Source organism: Harmonia axyridis, chromosome X (genome assembly GCF_914767665.1).
Source record: "Harmonia axyridis chromosome X, icHarAxyr1.1, whole genome shotgun sequence".
Classification (NCBI taxonomy): Eukaryota; Metazoa; Arthropoda; class Insecta; order Coleoptera; family Coccinellidae; genus Harmonia; species Harmonia axyridis.
In genome coordinates this window covers 2317583-2336242 of record NC_059508.1, presented here as the reverse complement: position 1 = coordinate 2336242, position 18660 = coordinate 2317583, and the positions used below count along the sequence as shown (strand labels likewise).

Genomic DNA, 18660 nt, shown 5'->3' with positions numbered 1-18660 from the left:
TTCTGTTTGATTACAAGCGATAAAATCAAGTCCATTTATGAAAAAAAACTTGTCCTGATGTAATAAGCTCAATCTCTTCTATCATTCGCATTGGCATTAGAGAAATCCGAATTTCCAAATGACCCAGGAAGTTATCCGACCTCAGTTTCTTATCGATCCGATATCTTTTTTTTTGTCCAACTCTACTCGACGAATTTCAATAAACTTTCTTTCAACTTTCAGAAAAGCCGTTACATCGACAACGGCCTCACTCCATTCCCTTTCTCAGTTCCCCCTATAAAACATCATCAAAGAAGTTGTATAAGACGATAAACAAGTTATCTGTGATGAATCGTAGGCTATTTATTCGAACCCCGAAACTGATAAGATACTACATGGAAAATTCATCTACAACTATCATTATTTCTCATTATTACTCCATCAATTCTAATCTATCCTAGAAAATACGCGATTATCTTTCCCTTTCTAGACCTTCTCTAAATGCTGTTTCGATTTGATCTTATCAACGCCATTTCAAGCTTATACCATTCAACTTCTCCGCCATGGCCGCTTGAGGGGAATAGTTGGTTGGATAAATATCCGAAGAGTTAATTTCAAACGCAGAAATATATTAGAGACAGAATGGCGAATGCGCTAATACGACATAGGTGATGAAAAAATGGTTTTCTTACAAAAGTTCGTGAATACCTCTGGAAAATTATGTTGGAATTGACAGTGTGAAAATGAACCCGATTCATCAATGGACAGACAGAGAATTCCATACTACAGGAATGAAAAAGTTTTTGAAACAAAATGGCGAATGAACTAGTTTGAAATCTGTTAATGAATAATGAAAAAATGAAAATGAAAATTTTCTACTTATAGCTTCACGGAACGTGCATTATTGAATGTTTTATCCAAATTAACATTGTTAGAATGAATTTAATTCATCATTGGACCGGGAGAATTCCATATTACACAAGGGCGTACTGGTGCTAATTACCCCCCCAAGATTTTCAAAATATAAAATTTCACAAATCTCGCAAAAACGAAGAACTAAAATTCCTCCATAAAAATGAAACGATAATAATCATTCTACTTTCCTTTGAAATCGACAAGTCAGCAAAAAATCGGACCCCTTAACGGTTTATGAGTTTATTATCGCTTTCAAGATGACTACTTTCATTGTACTACGAGCTCGTCTTTGTCCGAGGTTTATTATTTTTCTATATCCACTTTCTCGGCATCGTCCCTCATTTGCCATCTGCGATTTTTGCATTCCTCAAATTGCAATTTATTTCAGTTTACATCAGTTTTGAATTGACTATATCTACAGGGTCTTCCTAAATTGAAGGTACAAATGAAAATGACAGATTTCTCGGATCATTTTAAGGAAAAAAGACCTATAAAATGAGTCTGCAAACGCTTCATTTTTGAGAAACCTACAGGTATTGAAGTTTTTCTCTCATACCACCTTGCTTTCACTAGATATTCAACTTGAATTGGCATAGGTATTCCAATTCAAAGTTTTCATCATGTTATATCCTAATTTTGAATGCAAATCTACAGGGTGAATTTTTTTCTGGGAAGTTGCCCGCTTCTTTCCTTCAGAATTATTTTTTGTTTACCACTGGTAGTTTAGAATTCTCAATTTCCTCCGTAACTCTAATTCAGGAACACCCAATATAAGATAAGAACAATAGAATTGGTGATAAAAAAAAAATTATTTCGAGTAATTTCGTTCAAACTTCGTTTTCAAACCTTTTTTTCGTCCATTATAGATATAAGTAAACAATGTCGTCAAAAATTTTTTTTTCGATTACCCCCCCCAAGAAAAAAAAAGATCTACGCCCTTGATAATACATCGATATGTAATTGGATTCAAGAAGTTGGAATAATTATTATTAGTAGAAATGATAAGATATCATAATAATGAAATGGTGAGTTTGGAACAAATTGGTGAAGGAGTCGGTTAGAAAATAATTAATAACCAAAGAGTTTTCAACTTAAAACGGCAATTTTCGACTTTGTGTAGAATTCTAAAATTACTGCGACGTATTACATCTTTGAAAAATCCTATAGAATATTGAAGAAATTTTTTCTATCAAATCAATTATATTATATCTAATTCTCTTTTTTGTTTCAGATTGCTGTTTGTGACGAATACAGCCTGCCAGCAGATCACTTGCAAAAAAAACGACCAAATAGTATCGCAGTTCCTAGTCTATCTGAATGGAATCCTTCCAGTCCAAACGAAGAGAAGGTAAATGAATAATTTTAAACAGATTTTCGTAGTTCATACAGATTCAAAGAGACGCATCTATTATAAGCGTATTATCGAAGTTTGATCTGGTTAAACTCTCCCTCCAATAAACATATTGTAGATAATGAAATTCTTCCGCATAATCAACTGAAAGTAATAAACGAAACGTTGGACCCCAAAAACCATAATGAAATTATGACTCGGTTGTATTGGAGCGACGCATCTGATGGATTTTAATTGGAAGAGGAGGCATTTGCAAAATTTCATTGTTATGATATACTTTGATCTTTCATTTAGGTTGCCAAAACTCAGGAATTTCAGTCCATTCCTCTTTAATTATAGTCTTCCACTCCGGCAAATTGAGATGCACCCTTACATCCTTTGAAACAATATTCTCCTATAAATTGAATTTGAGTAGCAGATAATTATTTTACTAATGTCTTCATTTCATTATACTCTACAGGATGTTTCACATCGGGCTGGCTTTTCTTGTAATTACAAAACTGAAATCATTACTTCGAGTTATATTCGAGAGGAAAATAACGTTATCAAAAAAATGTTTCTACTTTGTAACGGCACAATAAGCTTCCGATTAAGATTTTCACCCCTATTGTGTGTCTCATTGTTTTTCTGCACAATAAAATGTATTTGTGCCCGAGTTTTTATTGAAGATTGGGTTCATTCGAGAACATCTGAAAAAATTTGATGATCAACCAAGTAATACGTGGGCTACTATTTATGTATTGGGAATTGGCAACACTGATATTGCCAGGTGAAATGTGATATTGACATCTTAAAATTTAACATTTTTGTGTTACATGTACTCATACGGTTTTGACGTACGAGCACAATTTTTGTTTTTTTACAGAAAATTGAAAATTTCATCTCTGCCAAAATATGGATTTAACAATTTAACTCTTAAAAATTTTCGACCCATGAAAATTAAGACTTTCGACGTGGTCTAACTTGAAAAAAAATGTTTCTATCAACTGAATTCAACTTTTGGCGATGAAGTACCATTTAAAGCCACTATATATCGCTTGAACACTAAATTCCAACGTGGACGTAGTTCGCTTACGGACGAAGTTAAAGAAGGTCGTACAAAATCAGTCGTTGTGTCGGAAGAAATTGAAGCTGTGCGAAAACTAATTGGAGAAGATCGTCATGTGACAAATCAGGAAATTGAGAAATGTTCAAGCATTAGTATGACTAGCATACATAAGATTTTGCACGAACATTTATGTGGTCGGTAGCTCTTTGCAAGTTGGATTCCACATTTGTTGAATGACGCTCAAAAAATTGCTCGTGTCGATTGGTGCCGTAAAATGAATCGAAATACGACTGTGGTGCATACAAAGCGGTTTACAACATCGTCACAGGTGACGAGTTGCGGATTTATGCATACGAGCCAGAAAGAAAAGGCCAGTCGGCAGTTTGGGTGTTTCAATGTGAAGCAAAGCCAACAGAAGTTGTTCGTTCTTGAAGCGTTAAGAAGCAAATGGTGGCGTCTTTCTTCACGAAAACTGATCCCGTGCCAATTGTGGCTCTTGAAAATTAAAATACCGTTAATTCAGAGTGGTATGAAACCATTTGTTTGCCTGAAGTTGTCGGTAAATTGAGAGAAATAAACCCAAAACGACGAATCAACTTGCATCATGACAATGCGAGCTCACACACATCAAATGCAACGAATGAGTATTTGGACACAAAAAAATCAAATTAATAGGGCATCCGCCTAACAGGCCCGACTTGGCATCGATTGACTTCTTCATCTTCCCAGAAATTAAAAAATAAACTTCGAGGACAAAGATTTTCATCGTCCGAAGATGCGGTTGAGGCCTTCAGAACGCATGTTTTAGAACAACCACCTTCTAACTGATCTAATCGCATGCAAAAGTGTATAGATTTTGAAGGCGATTATTTTGAAAAGCATAAAAATATTTTGCGTAAAATCGCTCATTCATTTTTTTGTATTCTCAATACATAAATGATAACCCTCGTATAGTATTGTACTAAAATGAAAATGGGTGTCCGTTGACGCCAAAACTTCGTGTTGAAACGTGTGTTCAAGTCAGATTCACCCAGTATGTTTATTTATGACCAACTAATTATTAACCACTTCCAGACAGAGGGATTCTGCCCTTTGAACCATTAATGTTGCATTATTCTATGCATGTACTAGCGTCCCTCCTTATCCCTCTTAATTTATGACCTGGACTCCACCAGAATGGAAAGCAATTGAATTTAATTAGAAAGTCTTGAATTACTGATAATTGCTTTTACAGGTTTCTAAGAAAGTTTTTTATATGGTTGACTTCTAATATATCATATATTTATCAGTAAAGTCTTAAGTGTTTTCCAATAGGAATGATTCAATTTGAAATGGTTAAAATGTATTATTTTTCGACATTTGTTGTATAATTTATATTCAGTAGGTTACGCCATTTAATCATGTAAAGATACAAGCTTCATCAACGTTAAGAAAAGTTCGAAACGTTATCAGATCCGAAAAACTTTATTATTTTCCTATTTAAGAGGCATAGCTGAATTTTCCTCACTTTATTAATATTTCTACTCAGCGGAAGTTTAATTTGAGAACCTGTAAACATTAACTTGGGGAAGTAATATTTTTCCTGAGAATATTACCTATTTTGAAAAATATTCTACGCTCCTTATAACGGGTGTTTTTTTCGAGGTATATAACTTTAAGTTGGCATTACTGTTCAAGATGGCGACCGATTTAACGGCTGTCAAGTGATTTATTCTGAGTTTGGTTTGGCAATTCATCATGAATAGACTCACGCCTGAACAACGCTTGCAAATAGTGCAATTTTATTTCGAAAATAATGGTTCTGTGCGGAATACGTATCGCGCACTACGTCCATTTTATTTTGTTTAGCGATGAAGCGCACTTCTGGTTGAATGGCTACGTCAACAAACAAAACTGCCGCATTTGGAGTGAAGCTTATCCTCAAGTGTATATCGAAACACCGTTACATCCAGAAAAACTGACTGTTTGGTTCGCTTTATGGGCTGGTAGAACCATTGGTCCGTACTTCTTCAAAAACGATGATAGCCAGAACCTTACAGTCAATGGTGATCGGTATAGAGCCATGATTACTAACTTTTTCATTCCTGAATTGAACAACCATGATGTCCAGGAGCTGTGGTTCCACCAAGACGGCGCAACATGTCACACAGCTCGTGCCACAATCGATTTATTGAAAGACACGTTTGGTGACCGCCTAATTTCACGTTTTGGACCTGTGAATTGGCCTCCAAGATCTTGTGATTCAGCACCGCTAGACTACTTTCTGTGGGGCTATGTAAAGTCATTGGTCTATGCGGATAAGCCACAAATCTTTGACCATTTGGAAGACAACATTCGCCGTGTATTGCCGATATACGGGCACAAATGTTGGAAAAAGTCATCGAAAATTGGACGTCCAAATTGGACTACATCCGAGCCAGCCGTGGCGGTCATATGCCAGAAATCATATTTAAAATGAAATGCCACAAGATTATCTTGCAGATAAATAAAATTCATGTCAATCGAATAATCCATCGTTGTTTTATTGCAATTTAAAGTTCTATAGCTCTAAAAAAACACCCTATATATGCATATGAAAGAAGCCTCTATTTTATCGTCCTTCATCAGTTTGTTCTGATTACATCCCTATCGGTGCCTATTACCTCTCCCCTTCCTACCTCCTTATTATTCAAGAAGTAAATATACATCGTGAAAAATCCCATCAATTCGGACAGATACGTGAAAAAAATTGAGATCTTCCCTTCGTCTCTCGCCATTTCCAAGCTTAGAGAGAATAGCCGAGTATCGATCATAGCTCTAAAGATGAATTCTCCGTTCCAAAATGACATTTGATGAAACGAAATGAAATGAGGAGGGTGAAACCCAAGCTACGAAGCAACCAAACAACCAAACTCCCCCCCCTCTCCTGTATTTTCTGCAACAAACGACACCTAAAACTGTTCCGATCATTGAGACGCTGCCATTGAGATAATTTAACGGAGTTTCGTCTGAAAATTTGGAGGAACTGCCTCCGACAGTTTGTTTGAAGAGGATGTTCATCAAAACTGTATATTTCAGGATGATCTGTTTATTCCATGGTCCCCTTTTATCGGAGTTGTATCCGTTTGATTGTGTTGTCGGAGAATAAGGGTTGGGCGTTGGGAGCATAGGGGATGCCTTGGGCCATGGCGTTTTACCTCTGGGATTAGGGTTGTTGATTTCTATGAGAGAAAAACGCTGAAAATATTAGGACGTAGGGTCAAATAACCTCTCTTGTTGGATCCATGAAATTAAACAAGGAATTGTTGAACTCGGGTATTAATTACCCAGGAAAAATGAAGAGAGCATTGACCCGGAATCTGCAGTTTTTGAGCACTCGCTCATTAATTCGCCAGTTGTAGGTCTATATGTGATAATAATAATAATAATAATAATAATAATAATGTTTATTCAAAGCAATCATATAAATAAACATAATAAGTTACAGAGGTCTCCATTTCAGAGAATGGATGCCTGTGCGTAACATAAAACTTAACAATTTTCTTAACTGTGGTGATTATAACTAAGGTTTAATTCATGTATAAGAAAAACTAATTAACAACAATTTTCAATCATTGTACAGTCTGAGTCATAAGTCGAATTTGGGAAAAAAAATGTCGATTCTGAGGAAGTTGTCGACGTCGGTAAAATGTCAAAATTGGGTAAGCTGTCATAATCAGGTAGGTGGTCAAAATCGAGGTATTATTATTGAATATTCATTTATCTTCTTCTTGATTTATTATGATTTTAATAAATTTACGACCTTGTTCTAGAATCCAAAATTTGATTTTATTTTTGAAACGCTTAAAATTTTTTATTTTCTTCAGGTATTCAGGAATCTTAGCATATAGGCGAGGTGCAATGTAGTTACAGGTTCTTTGTCCTATTCTTTTTTTTGATCTCTGGGTCTGGTAGGTATTATCTCTATTTCTTGTGTTGAATGGGTGATCAATTTTAGCCAGTTTTAACTTTCCTTTGAAAATATTTGTCATTATTTTGAGGCTATATAGTTGTCTAGCATCCAACACTTTTGAAATTTCGTAAAGCTGTTCACTTGGATACCTGATTTTTTTTCCGAATATTATTCTTAAAATCCATCTTTGAGTAACGTTCAGATTTTCCAAGTGTTTATCGTATATACCTCCCCAACCTAAGATCCCATAGTTGATCTGGGATTGGACCAAGGCGTTGAACAGAATCATCAAATATTTAGAACTTCTAAAATACTTTTTCATTGTTCTAAATTTGTACAGCAGACCTCTTAGTTTTTTGACTACATGGTGAATGTGGTGATCCCATTTTAAATTTGAATCTATTATCACGCCAAGATATCGAATAGCTGCTGTTTCGGGAATTGTTATATCTGAGTTAACCTCAATATTTCCTATAGATGGCAGGCCAGTAGAATATGACGAGAAAGGCATGTATTTTGTTTTAGTGCAATTTAAAGTAAGTTTGTTTGCTTGAAACCAGAGTTGCAAATTGGTAAAATCATTTTCAACTTTTTTTTTAAGATTGTCCCATGTATCTGCTCGATAGTGTATAGCGGTGTCGTCAGCAAAACTAATTATATGACCAGTGGTATTGCATTTTAACAAGCTATTTATGTAAATTAAAAACAGAACTGGACCGAGAACAGTCCCCTGTGGAACCCCATAAGTAACTGCTCTCAAAGAACTTATGTTTCCATTAATTTCTACCATCTGTCGACGATTGGTCAAATAACTTTTCAGCAGCTCGTTACTGACTCCACGGAAACCACAACTCCAAAGTTTATTTAGTAATTTCTTGTGACTGACAGTATCGAATGCTTTCGCAAGGTCCACGAATACACATAAGCTAGGAATTTTTCCATCTAAGCATTCATAAATTTTATCAGTAAGCTCACGTATAGCGTCTTCGGTGGATCTGCCTCGCCTAAATCCAAATTGACCTTTATCCAGAATATTATTTTGGTCAAGGAAAGAAATCATTCTATGCTTTAGGATTTTTTCTATTATTTTAGAAATATTTGAAATTAATGAAATCGGTCTGTAATTGCATATTTTAGTTTTATCTCCACTTTTGTAGAGTGGTTTTATTTTACCAATCTTCAATACATTTGGAAAAATACCACTTTCAAAACAATAATTTATCAGGTCAGAGAGGGGTGCGGAAATTTCTGCTTTTATTTGTTTTAATGTTTCTGCTTGTAAGCCGTCATTTCCGGGAGATTTTCCATTTTTCAATTTTTCGATTGTTGCTTCTATTTCTTGAAGATTTGTTGGAGTTAGGAAGAATGTTTCACCTACAGAAATATTTTTCTCTTGATAGTTCTCTATGTTTGGAATATTTTCTGCATATTCCTCTCCTAAAGTACTATAATGTTTGTTGAAAGCTTCGGTGATTTCTTTCGGATTATCTGAAGGGCCATTTTCTGTTTCGATTGTTTTAATTTCCGTTGTCGGTTTTTTCTCATTACAAATGTTTTTTACATAATCCCATATGCCTTTTGTTTCTGATTCGTTTTTTGAAATAAATTTCTCCAAGTTATTTTTCTTTGCCTCGTCAATAAGTTGCTGTATCTGATTTTTTAAGTTGCGATAAGTGTTCTTTAGCTCGAGATTATCCGGTTCCTCTTTAAGTTCCATGTATATATCATTTTTTTTGTTTATTAATTTTAATAGAGATGGTGTTATCCAGGGTTTTCGCTTAACATTTTTGCTCTTAAGCTTCACACTATGAGTGTTTTTGTTAATATGACTCGTCAGAATATTGAGGAATGTCTCAGTTGCGGAGTGTGCGCCGACTTCTGAGTACATTTTTTGCCAGGTCTCATTTATTAGATCTTTTTTCAGTTGCTCATAATTTATATAAATCTTCTCTCTGCTTTTATTTTTTGATACTTTATGCTCACTTGTTTTATTACAAGACAACATAATCGGATAGTGGTCGGTAATTAAGTATTGTATAATACAGCCGTTTTTGTCATTTGAATTAAAATTTGTATTCCACCCTTTAATATAAAAATGATCTAGACAAGATCCGCTCTCTGGTCTTGTGCATTTGTTTATCACAGATGTGAATCCAAAACTCTGCATAATATTCTTGTACTCTTCTACAAAATCTTCATTTGAGAGGGTGTTAATATTAATATCACCTACTATTACATGTTCTGAAGATAAGGAACTTTCTAGATAGTTATATAAACTTTGATTGAAGAGTTTTGTACATTGTTGTGGAGATCTGTAGATTGCCGTCACTTTCCTGCTATTGCGGCTATTATTTTTGAGAGAGATTTCTACCGCCTTGGTTTCCCCAATTTCAATAACTTCATAATCAAAGTTCAAGTATTTTTTAACATAGACCACAACCCCGTCGTTTTTATTGTAATTCCCTTTATTATAAACAGTGTCGAACCCGTTCAGATGAAACAGATTCAGGTTTTCAATTTGAAATGTTTCCGTCAGTACAATTATTTCGAACTCCAAAGACAAATATTCTAAAAATGCGACAAACTCCGGAAAATTCAAATTAATACTACGTACATTCATATGCAATATGTTAAACTTATCATTAAAATTATGACTTTTTAGATTTACAATATTTTCCATAGGAGTATCGTATGTTTCACATTCATAGTCTCGGATATACTGATTCATGGTAAGGAATGCTAAAGATATGACTACATGTAATGTTCAACAAAGCGGTGTAATTTAAATTGTTTAAAGAGTTAACTTACTTAATATGATTAATGTATTTTTCAGTCTCTCGAAAGTTTTTTAACACTGCGTTGATCCATGTCTTGGTCTCAATCTTGGTTGATCGTTTTTCTTCGGCGAAATTTTCTTCTTGAATACTTTATAGTGAAGCGTTGACTTCGGTGTTGTTTTTGCTATTTGGTGATCTTTTTTTTCTAGATTTGATTTCGATGAACTTGTATCTTCTAGAGTTTCCGTATCCTCCCAGATTGACTCGTTCGTGTTTTCGTCTTCTTCGTTTGTTGCGCTTCCCCCGTGTTTGCTTGTTGATGGGGTTGGTGGTGCACTGCTTGCTTTGTTTTCAACTTGTTTATTGATAAGATCTTGTACAGTGTATATGGCGCTTCCAACTATGAGACGGTTTCCTCTTATGAAGGATTTTTTTTGTGGTGCACTGGCTTTGGCTTTCAGTAAATTGCTCTTGAGAATTTTATATTCCTCGCGTTGCTGCTCTGTCTGATCATTGAGGATACTCAGATTAGTTTGCTTTAGAATTTTTGCATTCGATAGTATCTCTCTCTTTTTCAGATAAGAAATTAACTCTATCTTGATAGGAGCGTCTTCGTTTTTCCCTAATTTATAACAGTCGTTGATATCGTTTTCCTTAATTTCTATTTTCAGAGAACGTTTTATTTCATCGCAAATGAACTGTGGTGTTATTTCGTCTGCTGTTTTTTTGAGACCAAAAAATATTATGTTGTTCTTCTTATTTATGCGGTCAAGATGTTCAATCTTATTTTTCAAAAACTGGTTTTCGGCTTCAAGTTGTTCAACCTTATTCTTTAGAGCCTGAAATTCTAACAAAATTCTCGTTTCGCTGGCTGCAATCGAGTTCTTTATTTCCTTTTTTGAGTTAATAATTTCTTCGTACAAATGCTCCGACGTAATTGGAGAATTTCTTTCCGTCATTCTAAATGTAAGAACGGGTATGTGTTCCTTTAGAGACGGCCTGACCGATTATATTTACATATATACTTTTTGTACCCGTGTGAAGAAAATGAACTGAAAACACTTTCACTGTAGTTTTCTCGTTTAATATTTCGAAAATCACCTTTTAAATTACGATTTATAATGCCTTTACTGTTTATCTAGAACACTGCTTTTATTTGAAATTTGTAGACTCCGATTAACTATATTAATTTGCAATTTTATCGAGTGTACAACGAATACGTCTGTACTCAACCACAGGCTCAGAATTCATATCTAATTGTTCATTCGTTCATTCATTCATTAATTCATATCGAATTGATATCTAATCTCAGTGCTTCCCTATATTTTTTAAATATTCTGCTTGATTTTGGTGTGCTTCTTTTTTATGCTTCTTTTACTATCAACAAAGAAATTCTGTCTTTTCTAATATTCTTCTTGAATTCTTCTTGATTGACTAATTGAATTGAATTGAAAAATATCGATGTACTCTACCGTCAGAGGCTCAAATTTTTGTGTCTTAATTTTTATCAACACACGTGTATTTAATTTCAGATATTGTTCCATCCCTCAAAATATTTTTTTTTTGCAGATTGAGATTTTAGAGACATACTCGAATCCTCGAGACTCCAGACAACAATTGAGTCAGGAAGAAGACACTAAATACCTTACAAGTCCAGATAGGGAGTATTCCCAACCATACACCACAGGTTAGTCGATAAAATTAATGATAAAACGAAATATAACTATTCATATGTCCAACAGTATAACACCCAGTTGCAAGAACGTTCGTTAAAAGTTAATTACGTTTTATTTTGAGTTTATAGGCTTTGCCTCAACTCTTGTAAAGTTTATAATAATCAAAAAATAATATTGTATATTTGGATTTTAAGCAAATATTTTCTATTTTTCCCTTTATGGAATTCTTGACCATTGCAAACAAATATGAATTGTAAGGCATGATATTAGTAAATTAAATTAATGCCGTCATTAAAATATTAATCCTTCAGTAGGAGGAGCCTATTGGCTACCTTTAGGGATTCACGGCTCAGCTTGATTTTCAAGCTACTTGGCTTGAGCTTGACTTGATTTCAAGTCAAGTATGTAGTAGTTCTTCAATCTCAAGTCAAGTATTTATTTAACAAGTACTGGAATAATATCAAGCTATTTGATTTTAAGCCGTTTCATTGTGTAGTATCACATCAATAAAAAATGGTTAAATTAGGAGGAACCTTGCAAAAAACACTTTTATTAATTAAAATTATAGTATAAAAGAACCGAAAATATCAACTTTTCGAAATAAGAAGATGAATTTAATCATTATAAATCATAACAAAATGAGAAATAATGAAAAAATGAAGTTTCTTAATATTGAGAAACCTCCAGGCTTAGTTTGATTTCATATTCATTTTCCATCCAGGCTCTAAGACACATGAGACATCTTATAGATTTGTCGCTTGACCTATTGCGGGTTTTTGTAACTGTAAGACCAGCTCTGGAAAATTGTCTTTCAACAGGAGCTGAAGATGCTGGCGTTGATAAAAAATCCTTGGGTATTTTGGCTAAGTCTGGAAAGATATTTCTGAAACTACCAAAATCTACCAATAAATTTCATAGAAATGTGAGAAAACTACTAATAAAGTCACACTGGCAAATGCTTCAGTCTCTTGGCTCTCGTGGAATCCCCATATTTAGGGTAAACGCACACAAGATTGCAGGAATATATGCCGTGCGACGCGTGCATATACAGCTCAAGTAGCTTGATATCAATCAATCAATAAATATCTAAAATCATATCAAGTCAAGCTTAACTATGTAATTTTTCACGAGCTTGATTTTCAAACAAAGTAGTTGGTTAAAATGTCAAGCTACTTGGCTTGATGAATCCCTAGCTACCAGCACCGTTAACTGGAGGATTATAATTTTAATACAGCATTAAATTTTGATGGACGTTCCTGCAACTGTGAATCTTTTTAGACCTCACCTTCACTTGATAACTGCAACTGTGTGTAAAAATACTATTTCTCTCAGTGACTAGAATTAGTCTAACCAAAAACTAAAACTTTCTTAAGCCACAAAAGTTGAGAAAAAATACTAACAAGATAGCTAACTGAACAAAAACCCTTCGAAAATCTTTGTATTTTTTGCAATTTAGAATCTTTTATTAGACCTCACCTTCACTTGATAACTGACGATGTAGAACTGAATATGATCACAGAAGAGAAGCATCACAATCATCAAGTCACAGATAATCCTTCCTCTTCTCCATGAATCCATGGATATATCTTCCAGACTCATCGAGTAATATTTTGAAGCAATTTTCATTGACCTCGTTAAACGTTCGTTTACAAATTAAAATTGATGAGATACACAAGTTAACCCTCCTACTACCCTTACAGATGAGTCATATTACATAGGAAACACTAGCCGTTTGAAACAGACCTTCTCGTAGACAAATTATGTTGTATCGAGTTGGAATTTTTCCTTTTTTTTTTCCTCGGTCCTTGTGTCAGTACGCCTGCGACACTGCGGTGGCTGTCTGACACTCGCGGCCGGATGCTGAGCCGGAGTCAGTGTTGGAATCACTGTCGTAAGGGCAGGACGTGCCTTCCAGTGCTTCCGGTTGGTATGTGAGCTCGGCGGCACGGCGCGAAAGTTTTGTGACGCACAATCATTCATTACGAAATTTTCCGTCCTACGGAAAAATCAACGAACTTCAAGACGATCATTGTAAGTTGGAATTAAATAAGGTTTTTTATTGAGTCATAAGAATAATTATAAATCATTTCGGAACGAAAAAATTTAAGTTGAAGATGAAATGATCTCGAAATTTTTTTTGAAATGCTGAAAAAAATTCAGGTGTCCGTGAATTGTTTGTTAAATTTTTTTCATTGGAATTCGATGGCCGCAATTATCCATAAGATAAACGCTTTCACTTTCACTTCTCGACATAACTCCGTCTCCGATGTATTCCAACTTTGTTTTTCCTCTTAAGTCAATCGGAGATTGAGCAAAATGGCCCGATGTCAACTATAAACTAAGTTTGATATAAATTTTTTGTTTATTATTCGAATTTAAATGAATAACTCTTTGCGTGCGTCACTTCGGGGTTTAATGACGAAAAATTTATCCCCGATTATCGTTCCCAAACTTGTTTAAAGGTAAACTTTATTGACACGTTGACGTGTGAGAGTATTAGTTAATTGAAACTTCACCCGATCTAACACGCGATTGTCATTATTCGAACTTTGCCCGTGTTCAGAAACTTATTTTAATAAAAAATTCTTGCTGTTCTATGCAACTGGACCCTTTTGACTTGTAATTCTCAAAATTTCAGTTAGCAATGGTCTGACGTATTATGGTGAAATTCAATTATATTCATAAAAACATTCATTGAATATGTAGTGGCTGAATCTCGGGTTTATTGAAAAACTTAACAGGCTATCATCTGCAGTCAAGATTCTGAAAAGTTATTATTTTGGTTTCAAAATTTATGGATCGCATTATCGAGATACGAACATCATTGCAGTATAATTACCAATTCTTGTACTAAGTTTCATCCAAATAAATCTAATACTTTACCAGAAAACTCTGGACGGCACACGGACAGATATTTTTTCGATATTCGGATTCTACTCATTCCAAAACGTAACCGATAAAAATTTCAGTAGAAATTAATTTCCTTCTACTTGAATAAGACTTCTAGAAATAATCGACTTTAATTGTAGCTTCCCTATCACGATAAGAAAGGCACAAAAAGTCTTATCGAAAGGTTTTTTTTCGAGACAACCATTTTTTTTTCCGTGTAATCAGAAATTCTGAAAAGTCAACGTTGGGCAGGATGAGTATCCGGAAAGGTGATCGGAATGTATGCTTTCTAACAGACACCAAAATATTCAGAGCAAAATTTCATTGCAAATGGGGAAATATTAAGTGTATAACTTTGCTCCCGCCGTTTTGCAATAGATTACTGTAGCGGTAAGTGGTAGTCGAGATAAATAGATCACAGGTGTCATACAATAAACTTAGGTATTTGTAAACATAACGCCATCGAAATATTAGTCGATTTGTGTCTGCATCTTAATGTTATTCTAGATTGAACATGTCAGTTTACGAGTCAAATCCTCGTCATTTGTGGAATGTTTTAATTTTCTACTATAATATAAACAACAAAAAACAAAAGGCTCATTGAATGCTCTCAAATACCTATGGTGAGGCAGCTTTTAGTGAAAGAACGTGCTGAGAGTGTTTTGAACGCTTTAAAAACGGTGCGTCATTACTTGATCAAGACTCATGTCAACCGCAACAAGAATTGGTAGGATCATTGGGAGTGACGCAACAAGCCATTTCAAAACGCCTGAAAGTCATGGCAATGATTCAGAAACAAGGAAATTGGGTGCCGTACCAGTTGAAGCCGAGAGTTGTTGAACATTTTTGTTTGCTGTTGAACAGCTGCTTGCAAGGCAAAGACGGAAGGTATTTCTGCATCGTAACTGGAGACGAAAAATGGTTTCATTACGATAATCGCAAGCGCAGAAAATCATGGAGATACCCCGGTCATGCTTCCACATCGACAGCCAAACCGAAGATTCACGGTTCCAAAGTCAGTACTTACGCAATCACAGACGATTGTTATCAAACGCAATTAATGCGTTTGAGCCAAGCATTGAAAGACAACCGCCGCAATACAACGAGAGACATAATGAAGGGATTTTACAGCATGACAATGCTCAACCTCATCTTGCGAAAGTGGTCAAGACATACTTGGAAACGTTGAAATGGAAATCCTACCCCACCCGCCGTATTTTCCAGACTTTGCTTCCTCGGACTATCACTGGCCAGCACTTTCAGTCTTATGAAGAAGTAATAATTGGATCGATTCGTGGATCGCTTCAAAAGATGACCAGTTTTTTCAACGCGAGATTCGTACGCTGCTCGAAATATGGTAGAAAGTATTGGCCAGCGATGGACAATACTTCGAATCATAAATGTATTACCAATTTTTTACAATAAAGCCTCGAATTTCGTAAAAAAAACGGCGGAAGCAAAGTTGTTCGCCTAGGTAAAAAACAAGCAAAACTCGTGAAAATTCCCATCTCAACTGGGTCTTGTCAATATGTCAATAAATGAAAGTCGGCGAAAAAGATCTAGATGAACATTTCCATCTTATGACGCATTATTAGACAGGTTCAGTATCACGAACCACCCTCCGGTTTCAATATCTCCAATTTATAACCCAGCACTACTTTTAATTGAATAACAAATGCGGGAGTCTTATCATTTGCATAACAGAAAGGAAGGTAATACAATCAGCTAAGCCTTATGGCCCAGCCGGGTACCCCTAATAAATGACTCGAGTAGATGGCATAAAGGATATCTAGGCTCCACACAAGAAACGGAATGTAATTGAAGGGATCGAGTAGCCACTCGCAAGATATACAACAGCCTTTGTGCTCCACCAGGAGGAAGGAGATTTAATCCTTTGCTCACTTGGTCGGCACTCGAAACGATAAGCGGGATTGTCCTGACATCTCCTCTGATCGATACATCCTCAAGGAATTTCCAAAAAGAGATTTACACTAAAGCGAGAAAATCTCGATACGTAAAATGCGCCTCGAGGGATTGCTCACTTTGACAATTGAATGGAAAACTACTTTGGAGTATTGAGGCACTCAAAACGATCCATCTTCTGTCGAACATTGGTTCGGATAAAATTAATGTAATGAGCCTGGTTGAATGAAACGCACTAACATTAATTAGATTTGCTCCAATGTGATACTATTTTATATTCGAATCATTTATTACATAGGCTTCCGCCATTTTCCGTTTTCGAGGCTTCATTGAAAAAATCTTGTTACACATTTATGATTCAAAGTTTTGTCAATCACTGGTCACTTCTTTCTTCCATTTATAGGGCAGCGTACGAATCTCACGTTGAAAAAAACTGGTATTCTTTTGAAGCGATCCACGAATCGATACAATTTTTAATTTCCTCATAAGACTGGAAGTGCTGGTCAACCAGGCCGTGTGTCATTGATCGAAACAAGTGATAGTCCAAGGGAGCAACGTCTGGAATACGGCGGGTGGGGTAGGACTTCCCATTTCAACATTTCCAAGTATGTCTTGGCCACTTTCACAACATGGGGTCGAGCATTGTCATGCTGTAAAATCACTTCATCATGTCTCTCGTTGTATTGCGGCCGTTTTCTTCCAAATGCTCGGCTCAAACGAATTAATTGCATTCGATAACGATCGCCTGTAATTGTTTCAGACGGTTTCAACAACTCATAATACACTACTTTCGAACTGGTCCCACCAAATACTAAGCATGACCCTGGAATTCGGTTTGGCCGTCGACGTGGAAGCATGGGATTATCGTAATGAACCAATTTTTCGTCTCCAGTCACAATGCAATGCAGAAATTCCTTACATCTTTGCCTTGCGAGCTGCTGCTTACAAGCAAACAAACGCCATTCAATATCTCTCGGCTTCAACTCGTACGGCACCCAATTTCCTTTTTTCTGAATTATTTTTATGACTTTCAAGGGTTTGAAATGGCTTGTTGGCGCCACTTCCATTGATCCTGCCAATTCTTGTTGCGTTTGACACGAGTCTTGATCAAGTAATGCCTTCAATCCTGTATCTTCGAACACCTTCTCTTTTCCACCGCTTTCCAAAATCGCCTTTCTTGAAGCGTTGAAACCTCTCTCGGCACGTTCTTTTACTAATAGCGGCCTCACCATAGGTATTTTGAAAGCATTCGATGATCCTCAGCCGCAGATTTCTTCGTATTAAATCAGAAAATTATAACCTTCCGCAAATGACGAGAATTTGGTTCGTAAGCTGACATGTTTTTTCGAAAATAACTTTATGATGCGTACACAAATCGGCTAATATTTCGTTGGCGTTATGTTTACAAATACCCAAGCATATTGTAAGACATCTACGATCTATTTATTTTGACTACCACTCACCGCTACACCGCTATTGAAAAACGGCGGAAGCAAAGTTGTACACCTAATATTACCGGTTTCTGGAGGTAGAACTTGGACTGAAACCCAGGTTTCAGCACTAATTATGAATTAAAACTGATTAATTCAAGATTTCGTAAGTCCGAAACAAATTATATAGCTGCATGATTATGTGAAAATAGAATAACAGTGATTTAATATCAACGCATATCTACTTATGCGTTTGGACGATCACAACGTACGTATTCTGGAGAAATTCAACCTCATTGCTTTGCCGACCGTACTGTACAATATTTGCACCGAATCACCCCGATTTAAACGATTAACTGTTCAGACGCTATTATATAGGCTAATTTTTAATTCTCCGCCTATTCATGGTTGACCCCATACGCTTATCTGTCAGTAGCAGGAGCGGAAGCAAAATTCATTACTTGCAATAAAAGCTTGGTTTATAGGCGATAGTATCGTCAGGAATTTCTGTAATGCCTCGTGAATAAATCACTGATTCTCCTCTTTCAGCTTCACAGAATCGCTAAGTGAGTGATTTTATGGTGTTGCGTATAGATAGATTCATATAGATAGATAGGTAACTTTTTCCAATGCTTTTAAACAAAAAATCACAGTTTTTATTGATACGACACCTTCACAGATTTTCTTCGGTATAAGTTGGATGTATTCAATGACTTAGTTGAGGAATACTATAACCCTCCT

The 18660-nt window shown here is 35.5% G+C and overlaps 1 protein-coding gene across 1 annotated transcript in view; it reads left to right on the top strand.

Annotated features, from left to right (window-relative positions):
* Window positions 1-18660, top strand: part of LOC123685721 — a 125632-nt gene that overhangs the window by 80578 nt on the left and 26394 nt on the right. The window contains exons 2-3 of the mRNA XM_045625551.1: window positions 2126-2242; window positions 11571-11688. Of these exons, the coding sequence (XP_045481507.1) occupies window positions 2126-2242; window positions 11571-11688 (235 nt within the window). The remainder of the gene's footprint in view (window positions 1-2125; window positions 2243-11570; window positions 11689-18660) is intronic.